The sequence below is a fragment of the Cuculus canorus genome, chromosome 10 (assembly GCF_017976375.1).
Source record: "Cuculus canorus isolate bCucCan1 chromosome 10, bCucCan1.pri, whole genome shotgun sequence".
NCBI classification, from domain to species: Eukaryota; Metazoa; Chordata; class Aves; order Cuculiformes; family Cuculidae; genus Cuculus; species Cuculus canorus.
This window is the reverse complement of record NC_071410.1, coordinates 19,715,025-19,724,755: the sequence shown is the minus strand read 5'-3', so window position 1 is coordinate 19,724,755 and position 9,731 is coordinate 19,715,025. Positions and strand designations below refer to the sequence as shown.

General features: G+C 45.4%; 1 protein-coding gene and 1 long non-coding RNA gene across 2 annotated transcripts; one reads left to right on the top strand and one right to left on the bottom strand.

Moving 5' to 3' along the window:
• Nucleotides 1-1,377: 1,377 nt before the first annotated feature.
• LOC128853193 (collagen alpha-6(IV) chain-like) lies at nucleotides 1,378-7,414 on the bottom strand. Its single transcript, XM_054075854.1, has 8 exons — nucleotides 7,332-7,414; nucleotides 6,868-6,984; nucleotides 5,847-6,008; nucleotides 4,801-4,899; nucleotides 4,402-4,548; nucleotides 1,982-2,173; nucleotides 1,462-1,748; nucleotides 1,378-1,398 (listed from the first exon to the last, which is right to left on the bottom strand). Exons 1-8 carry the CDS (start codon nucleotides 7,333-7,335, stop codon nucleotides 1,378-1,380), a joined length of 1,029 nt encoding a protein of 342 aa, XP_053931829.1. The 5' UTR covers nucleotides 7,336-7,414.
• A 399-nt stretch (nucleotides 7,415-7,813) lies between these two features.
• On the top strand, nucleotides 7,814-9,715 carry LOC128853143 (uncharacterized). Its single transcript, XR_008451427.1, has 3 exons — nucleotides 7,814-7,966; nucleotides 8,328-8,426; nucleotides 9,676-9,715. It is a non-coding gene; the product is annotated as an uncharacterized LOC128853143 (long non-coding RNA).
• Nucleotides 9,716-9,731: the final 16 nt, after the last annotated feature.

The following is a 9,731-nucleotide window of genomic DNA, read 5'->3' as shown; positions in this document are numbered from 1 at the left end:
ACGGGCACGAACCGCAGTTTCATCAGTCAACCAATAAATGCCTCACACAGAGACCAGTGAATGCTGTCTCCTCTCACTCCGCAGCTCCTTTGATCAGGGGCCAGCCTGATACTCCAGGAAAAACAGTTCACCACGTTCTATTCATCTTCTTTGCCTCCCATGGTTGTTACCCACAGCCTGGAAACTCTACACTCGGAAGCTCCCCTGCCAGGGATTCACCTGCATGGCTTTTTAAACAAAGCACTGCTGCTTAATTCATGACCATTCTTTGTTCATCTCAGCAATTGGAGCCCACAGACAGAGAAGAAAAGGAAACCCTTGCTCTGAATGCCAGCCTCGACAGGTAACTGCTAAAACAAACTAAAAGGAGGCACCCAAGTTAAGTTAAAAAGCTTCACTGTGTGCACACAGAGTTTAAAGTTACATTTGCATTAGCCAAGAGGTAAATACAATATGATCGGCCCACACTGGGACAGCTAACGATTAGGCTGACTATCCTACATAAAAGGACTGCCGCTCAGGAGCATTAAAATTCCTTAAAGGTATTTGCAAACTACATCCAAAGCAGTTGCAGGTCTTTCACAATGAGGAATAATTTAATTGAAAGATGTGGAGCCAGTTGGTGATTTGGCAATAAAGACATTATTGCCTTAGTGGGCAAGAAACTGTGGGATCAGTGGGCAGAGGTAAGGGACGCAAAAGGGACGAAACCGCGGGCTGCAGATTGTTGCTAAGAGCTGTAGATATTTGTGCTAAAATCAGACTATGCGAGGTTGGGAAACAAGAAGACATCGCTGAGCTATTTGGGAGGTGGAAAAGCAATGCCTTGATGAGGCAGAGGGATAAAAGGGATGGCTTTTGCTTAATAAAGGTCTTTGATCCTGACTCAGAGTCCTGTGCCTCAGTGCGCAACCAAAATTATACCCTCTCTCTATCTATCTGTCAGGGCTAGTGGAGAAGAAGCAAAGCAATGTACTTAGGCGGAATAGACAGCCTGGTATAGCGGAAAGCCAGCTTTTCAGTCACAAGCTGGGAAAATTTGGAAACAATAATGCTAAATTCATCCTTTTCTAACAGTCTTACACCAATGAGTATCTAGCAGAGTGCAATGGAAAACGTTCTACTTTTTCCACCGAGAGAGGGGATTAAGACAATGCTGTAGCTTAATTAGCATTTCCACACGTAAAGGTTTGAAGAATGTAGAATATCTGTGGCAATACAGAACTACTGCATCAACATCACTACGGACCTTGGGCAGGGCAGGTGAGAAGCCAGCTAACTGGGAACAAACTCCAAAAGCGTACAGCAGGCCAACTGATACAGAATAAATGTGCTAGGGCGAGAAGCTACAGGGCTCTAGTGTCCTGTAAGCAACTCCTAGAACACAGTCTCGATCACCTAATCAAAAAGGAGATCTAGAAATGTTTAAGGCTGCCTTTGCATTAGCCGAAGTATCCTTACCATAAGGAAAGAGTATCCTATCCATAGGCTACGCCAGCCAAGGGGACACTGGGGGATGGTGATGTCCTGGCTGTGCACAGCCACAGCCTGGGAAGGTGCTTCACATACTGAGCAACGACTGATGTACTGCGGGATCTGAGTGCTGTCCACTGGCATCATGGGGATAGGAGCAGTGGTGGAGAGCCAAGAGGACTTGTCATTTCGGCTGGCGTAGTAGCACACTTCGTTGATGTTGCAGTAAATAAAAGGCATGGTGCTGAAGCGAGGCAAACACGAGCCAGCAAAACCTGCAAAAATCGGAGAAGTGGTCGTATCAAGAATCTGCCAAGTGCTCCAGTTCATACACACCAGACGTGAGTGGCGGAGGATGACACAAATGACACTGCTTCCAGTACAGATTCTGGCCAAGCAGACTTCCACCACCTCAACTACAATCGCCTGCGGTGCCAACGAAGATTGCTCAATTCAAACAGGAGTTTGGCTTACATTCTTTATGCCTGAGAGAATTCTGTCAACTCACCAAGATCCTGGTTGTGTGACTTTTCCTGCCCCTCCACGTACAATAAGCTGTAGCCATCCCAGAGCTTATTCATTCCTATGGGACAGGGCGGGATTTGCTCTGACTGGCTATGCTTCACTGATGTGTATCCAACGCTCACGCTGCGACCAGGCATTCCTGGCAAACCATGTGAGCCTGGCTTTCCAGCAACACCTAGAAGACAGAAAAGGAGTCGCTATCACTAACGTGCGGTGTGGACATCAGCTGGATGTGTAACTGATTTTGGCGTTGCTGTCATGGTTTTTATGTCAATCTCACACAACGAGAAGTCCAAGTTTGATAGTTGTTACAGGACTAACTAGACTTATCAGTCCCAAAGGCAGTCATTTCACAGTAGCACCCACACATTTCCTACCTCACTTGATTTCCTTTCCTTACCCAACACCTCTGTTGCCAACGTGGTAGCACATATCTCACAGTACAATAACTCTGAGGATCTCAAAGCACCAACCAAAACTTAATCAATTCATTTTTGCTGTTGTGCTCTTCAGGATGATATTCCTTTGACACAGAAAGGCGAAAAGTTGCACAACAAATCTGTGGCAGAATCCAAACCTCCTCTCTCTCACTGTGTTTTCCTCTGCTTCCCAGCCCTCACAGCTGTGTTCACTGTGAACACCACTTCAAGACCAACCCCACATTCACAAAACATTAAAACCAAAAGATGTTCAGACTTGTCCCTAGGGAAACACCATCAGTGACACACAGCAGTGACATGTAACGTAACACTTCCCACTGAAGATTGAATTTACTTCATTGCGGATACAAGACACAAGATCGTGTACATCCCCTGGTCTTCCTAAGGTAACTGGGTGTTGTGGACCATCTCTGCAGAGCCTATAGGCAAACAGAATTCTACTGCTTGCTTCTTTCCGATCTGTGCTCCCCAAATCATGACATTACCTTCAAATCCTTGTGGTCCTGGGGCACCTGACGGTCCTGGATCCCCAACTATGCCAGGTGAGATAAGCTACTGCTTTTAGCCTGAAGCCACATCGGAACTGAGTCTCAGGCTTCAATTTGATGGCTGTGGAAGTCTGTAAACTCCTCTGTCTTGCAAGATTTCTGCCACTATGAAGGGTGCTTAGAATACAAAGGCTTAGAATTTAGTGGGATGTAAGAGGAGGTACCTCCCTGTGGTCCTTCAGAATCCGCTCAGGACTGTCCTGACCCCAAACTAGAAAGGTCTGGCATGGATTGGATAAATGAACAATAAAGTAAGTGTTGAAGGTGTTACAAGTCAAACTATAACAAAATAGTAGAAAGAGACAGAAGGTGTCATGCAGTTGCACAGATTGAGATACCTCTCCTGCAATCAGTAACGCAGAAGATTAACATTAGTCTAAAGAAATGGGGGTCTGCGAAACAGATGGGGATCCATCTGCATCACTTTTGTAAATACTAAGTATCAAAAATAGCACAAGCAGGGGTAATTTCCCAACAAACTTGTCTCTTGCCACTGCTCTGCAACATCCATTACCTGACTGCCTGATGAGTACTAATCAAGGCTATCTCAGTTTTTACTTCCTGCATGTTTATTCAGTTTAGGAAGTGACAACAGGAAGCCAGGAACTAACACAGCTCTATTCACCGTGACGGGATTCAGGATAGCATCTAGGGAGAAGGACTGGTGCTACGTGATGTTCCCACTCTAGGAGTTTCCTTGAGTGAAAGAGAATACTAACATCTACAGATCGCCTGTATGGCAGTGCTAAGAAAGGAATCATGGGGACCTGCTACACCTAGGAGAGCCAGCTGGTACAGGACCCACCAAAGCTGATTTGTCAAACATTATGAACCACCTGTGCTGAAGCTCCCAGCACTCCTTCAGTTACAGTATTTCATTGACAATTCAAAACGTTCTCAGTGGTGATTCATTTTCATGACCACTCCACCCGCAACTACCAACGCTGGTATCAGATCAGCTACGACAGCCTTCTGCACCTAATTCTGGAAACCTAATTAGAAAACGTTATAAACATCATAGATTCATAGAATAGTTTGGGTTAGAAGGGACCTTAAAGATCATGCAGTTCCTCCCCTGCTGCGATGAGCAGGGACACCTCTCACTAGATCAGGCTGCCCAAGGCCCATCCAACCTGGCCTTCAACACCTCCAGGGATGGGGCAGCCACAACTTCTCTGGGCACCCTCTGCCAGTGCCTCACCACTATCATGGTGAAGAAATTCCTCCTTATGTCTAAATGCATGAACAGAAATTATCAAGTACACTCTAATAATAATAAAGCATGATATTTGCATGCATTTGACTGGAATTACTTCCTTTATTAGAAAATCCTATAAACCTTCCTAGTGCATTTGCGAAAATAGTGTTGTTCTTACAGAAAGCCGGCATTTCAGTGATCTGAATGTACTTTTTACCTGGATTTCCAGCTGCACCCTGCAATCCAGGATCTCCATCAAAGCCAGGGACACCATCAACTCCTGGCAGACCTGGCAAGCCTGCAGGGGCTGTGAGTTCTTCTGGCTGTGGGGTTATACCGGGAGCCCCTTGTCGGCCAGGGAGACCTGCACACAGTGCAAATGACAGGGTGAGTACTGACAATGCGGATACAAAGAGCAGTGTGCTAAATTAAAGACTGCCTCAGTACATCAGCACTGGGGATCTTTGTAAAAAGTGGTATGTCAAGCTCTTCCCAGTTTATTCCCATGTCTAAGAAACTGAGTCCCGCACATAAGCCCATTAGGGGATCTCTGAAATTTCTCCCAGCCCAAACCATGCACAATAAAGTACAGCTTTTCAAACCCTCCAGCACTCACCTCGACGGCCCACTTCACCTTTCAGCCCAGGGTGACCAGGATCTCCCGCAGGCCCATCTTTACCTGGCATCCCCATAAGGCCAGGCTCCCCTCTTACACCTGCAAAGATACAGAGCTAAAGACCTCACGGACTAACCGTAGGGTCCTGATTCTGATCCGCAGCCGGGGCACTGAGAAACACACTGATGGTATCAAAAACAACAGCAGTTCAGCTCCGAGATGGAGGGCATCACAAACCTTAGGAACTCTGCGTCCATTTTGATGTTCAGAATGGCTGCAGAGCCTTAAGACAAGAATTTCCACAGCTACGTAACTACACTTCACTGAAAAAGTATTCTTCCCCTTCCCTGGGTAACCCAGGCAGCATCTGGGAAATACACATTTTTTCCATTTGGACTCCATCTCTATGCACAGGACAGAGGGATGGGGATCTGACAGCCTACAAAGACAGCATACAGTTCTTCACCTGGCAAGTTCTTCATCCTTTCCTGGCTTTTCAGCCGTGCGGTTTCTTTGAAACCTTGCTACTAGAGTTCTTGTTTGCAGGTGCCCTCTGGTCTCCTTTGGCAGAGACAAAAGCCAGAGCAACCTGCTCCCTGCCCTAACCCAGAACAAGATCTCTTAACTCCCACAATCCTCTTAGCCTCTTGTGGAGACACCTCACTATGCCTCTGAGCACACGATAGGTGGGATGACACAGCATCTCCAGTCTTTCCTTAGACAGCATATGCAAGTGGGTACCCGGAGCTGACAAGCACACCACCATCACATGCAGCATTGCATTGCTCTGCTGCATCATCTACTCAGCAAAAAAAAACAAAGAGAAGAGAGAAAAATCATTAGGGACACTCTGAAAAGCACCTGGAGCTGGCATCACTTGGGTGCTTTTAGAGTCAGCAGGCAAAACGTGCATGGGCCAAAAGCAAAGACTTAAACAAACTCGGCTATGTTTACATCTGAGCGAGGATTTGTTTCAAAGCACACGATATCACACTCTCAAGATGACACTGCCAAACCACACCCAGGCCCTTTCAAGGTAAGAGTACCTTTGAATCCAGATGCTCCAGGGAGTCCAACTGGACCAGTGCGTCCCACATCACCCTTAATGCCTCGCAAGCCAAGTACGCCGGGCAAACCTGGGTTGCCTGTGTCACCTTGATCAGAAGCTGGGCCAGGAGGCCCTCGTGGTCCTGGAGAACCTGGAAGACCTAGAGCCGACAGGAGGAATTAGCACAATCTGCTCCTGAGGCAAAGCAAATGCTGGTGCTATCTCCAGCACACCTTTCTAGAGGACAGTCACTGTTTGGGTGTCTGTATTCCTAGAGGGGTCTTCCTCCCAGAGGAAAAGAACCACACCCCCACCTGCTTATATCCATATAGGTCTCACAAACTTCTACATCCTTTTAACCACAGTCATTTAGCTTCAAATTCTGGGCCCAAGCACAGTCCTTCCCCCACCTGGTAGCTAGCCGGTGACTCAGACATTCCCTAGGAAAATGAGAGCAGTGGTTTCAAATCCTCGGCCAGGGAAAGGCCTACAGTCTCAGCCTCTCCAAGGCTCTGAGGCATCGAATGCCTACCAATGACAATATGACAAATCTTTCAAACCGTACTTGCTGTCAACTCCATGGCAAGAGCTTCATATGTACCTGTCAGTAGCAATGAAGCTTTGCTGCCTCCCAGCTCACATAAGATACTTCCAAACTTTACACAGAGTCCATGATGACAGCTGTGGAAACAACTGTCCAAAATCGAGCTGGTGTCCAAATGTCAACGTACTACGCGGCACTTCAGTACTTCTCAGTGCCCAGGTCCATCTTCAGTATCAGAATAGGGGAAATTAATAAGGACTAGTGAGCTTTAATAACGAGCTAAATCAAATCAGGGTTCAAGAGCAGGAATTGAAAACGGACCTTCTCATTCTCGATTCCTGACCTAAAACACTTTAAGTTATTAAAGTGACAGTACTCATCCAAGTAATTTTACCTCAGAGCTCTCGAAAGGAACCACATAAAGAAAGAGAAGTCCCCTTAGCTAGTCCACTCTCCTTAAAAGGCCTCTCCATACCTGAGCTCCCATCCGTTCCTGGATGGCCAGCATCCCCAGGTCTCCCAGGTATATCAGAAGGAAGAGAAGCTCCAGGCGTTCCTGGCAAGCCAGGCAGTCCAATAGGACCAGGGGGACCTAGAATGAGAAATATAAAGTAAGAGAGTGTGCCCAAAGCTCTTCAGGGATCTTCACAGATATGGACAGAAGTAGTGGCTGAGCAACGTTTATACTGAGACACAGCCATCTCGCTACATTAGGTGAAACAGCACTACATTCTGCTGTTCAGCAGAAGCACACTGTGAGAACTACATAACCAAGTGGCTCTCAAATATATAGCCACATCACAGATTTCACCTTTACCTGTCAAACTACAAAACACCTCTGTGGCTTCAGGAGTTCTCTTTGGTAATTCTGTTCACCATGCAGACAATTAACCTGAGCTGCAATGCATCCTGCTGGGCTTCCAGAATGTCAGTAATTACCCATGTCTCCTGATGAGCCTTTTGGTCCAGGGAATCCTAGAGCTCCTCTGCCCAGCCCTGGAGAACCTTCTTCACCCTTTGGACCTGGGGACCTGCAGGGCCTTTCAGTCCAGCTTCACTCAGGCCTAACTAAACACAGTTAACAAAGATAAGGGAGCATATTCAAACTGCCTAATAGCAGTTAAATTATTACATAAACTGAGTAGTAATACAAACTCAGCCATTTACTACCCTCTCTGCTCTTTTCAGTACAGCAATAGAAAGAGATTTGGTGCCTCACACGCAATTCTGGTTGTGCAAGATGAATTTAAACAATCTGCAAGATGCTGAGAGAGAAGCATATGACACCTCGTAAAACTTCATTTCACCCTTAGTAAGGTAACTTTAATTAGCAGTCTACAAAAGCTCTCCATGTTTAAACAGCTAAAAAATGCCTTAAGTAATACGTAAAACCTAACAGGGGTTTGCCATGCCTTCTATATTTTGACTGTACAGGGAAAATCAGAATTTTTCCATTTTAAAAGTTTATTTTAATGATTTCTTTCCTCTTGAAAATATTCCAGGCAAATCTAAATTGTTGTTGGACATAAGCGGTCGTCTCTGGTTTACGTATAGAAGAAAGTTTTCGCCAATTGGTGAGTATGCAGTAGACTAGCTGGGGTGTTGTGAATTTGACAGCAGGATTAGTGATGTTATCATGGACCGAGAAATTATTTTTACAGTATTAGGACATTTTGAGCATTGTTTTAACTGTTTATGCAAACAAAATGTTTGCAAACACAAACTGTTAAAAGCTGTGTTTGCCTGTACCTGCATATAATCAGGTCTTTGTGTTTGTAGAGCAAGCGGTGAAGTTAGATGAGCGATAAGGAAAGAGAAGGTCTCTCTCGGGTCCTTTTATCTGTAGGATGGTTGGAGATTATAACTCTGAAGTTTTCTCTGTGGCACTGCATTGACTTTAAAGCCCACATTGATTGTCATGAACTGTTTTAACAGGAGGGACAGGTCCTTCGTCAGATGCTGGCTGGGGATGTATGCTGCGCTGTGGGCAGATGATGCTGGCACAAGCCCTGATCTGCAGACACTTAGGAAGAGGTGAGTACCTTTGCAGAGTGAACTTCTATGCTGTTTGGATATGGTTTAATCTTTGTTGTAATCTTCCATAAAAGCACAAACCCAAGTTTATTAATGAAATTTTCTTTGATGCCCTGATAGAAGTTACTGGTGAATTCTGCTTGTCTGACAGGGCAAAATCATGCCAGCTGAACGCAAGGGAAGAGAAGTAGAGAGAGGGCAAATAGGGAATCCCAGTGACAGTTTTCGTAACTCTTTTTGAGGAATACCCAAACTGAGGCTGAGGGAAAACCGGCCACCATGGGTCTGAGTTCTTACCCTTCTCCTCATTGCTTACATAGCCACCAAATGCTGGCACACAGTGACATAGGATAGACATCATACAGAGCCACGCACCCCTTCACCAGCCCGAGCTCCAAACCCCACAGCAGATCCCTTTAGTACAAGCGCTTAAGGCTGTATCAGCACCTCACATCCCAGATCACAGGTAAGTATCATAGGCCCAGTCTGTGTAGAGCTGCTGTACCAGTAAATAGATTATTATGGTTAGGGCTGTAATCCTTGCCCTGTTGTGCTGTGATTTCTCTGGCAGCATGCTTTGTGGATATATCTCCTTTAATAATTGAATCCACAGAAAGATTTGTCCAATAGAGTAACTGAATCCACAGAACAGAGGTGCAAAGATTTAACTGAAGGAGTAGGCAAACAAATTACCTGAGAAAAACTGGAATACGAACTTGTAGTAGGTAGTTACTTCATACTGTCAACGCCATGTGTGCTTTCCTTTGTCAGTGGATGGGCAGTAACTACCTTACAGTAGAAGCAGGAACACACGTGGCAAAGCTGTGTTTCAGATTTTGCTGTGAGAGGGGGCCAGCATGGTGTTTGGACTTTGCTTTATGGGTCTTATTACCTGATGTACGCTTACAAATCTAACAAAATCTAAACGGAGCGTATAGTTTGAAACAGTCTTGAAGGCTCACATACAGCAGTAGCTGTCAGTTCTCTGCAGTGGTCGCTTGGAATATATTTGCAGCTGACATTTTTATTGGATTTCCCCAGATTTCACAGTCTAACCTGTGATGCTAAAGGACTGCTTGCTCATAAAGGACAGGCTGTGACTTCTAGGAACTCTAAACAAAATGTAGAGATGAATTGTACATCAGTCTCTTAACAGTTTGTTGTGCAGATTTCTGCTATCTAGAAATTTGATAAGGACGATGGAAACACTATTATTTTTTAATCTCTATGACTTTTTTTTCCCGGTAAGATTGGCAATGGGAAAAACATAAAAACAACCAGAAGAATACCACAGAATCTTACGGT

What these genes read in the sequence shown, in the direction of transcription:
- LOC128853193 (XM_054075854.1), bottom strand. An exon ending in TGGAGCATCTGGATTCAAAG is followed by an intron (nt 4,900 to 5,846) that starts GTACTCTTACCT and finishes GTATCTTTGCAG; the next exon opens with GTGTAAGAGGGGAGCCTGGC. An exon ending in GTCACACAACCAGGATCTTG is followed by an intron (nt 1,749 to 1,981) that starts GTGAGTTGACAG and finishes CGATTTTTGCAG; the next exon opens with GTTTTGCTGGCTCGTGTTTG.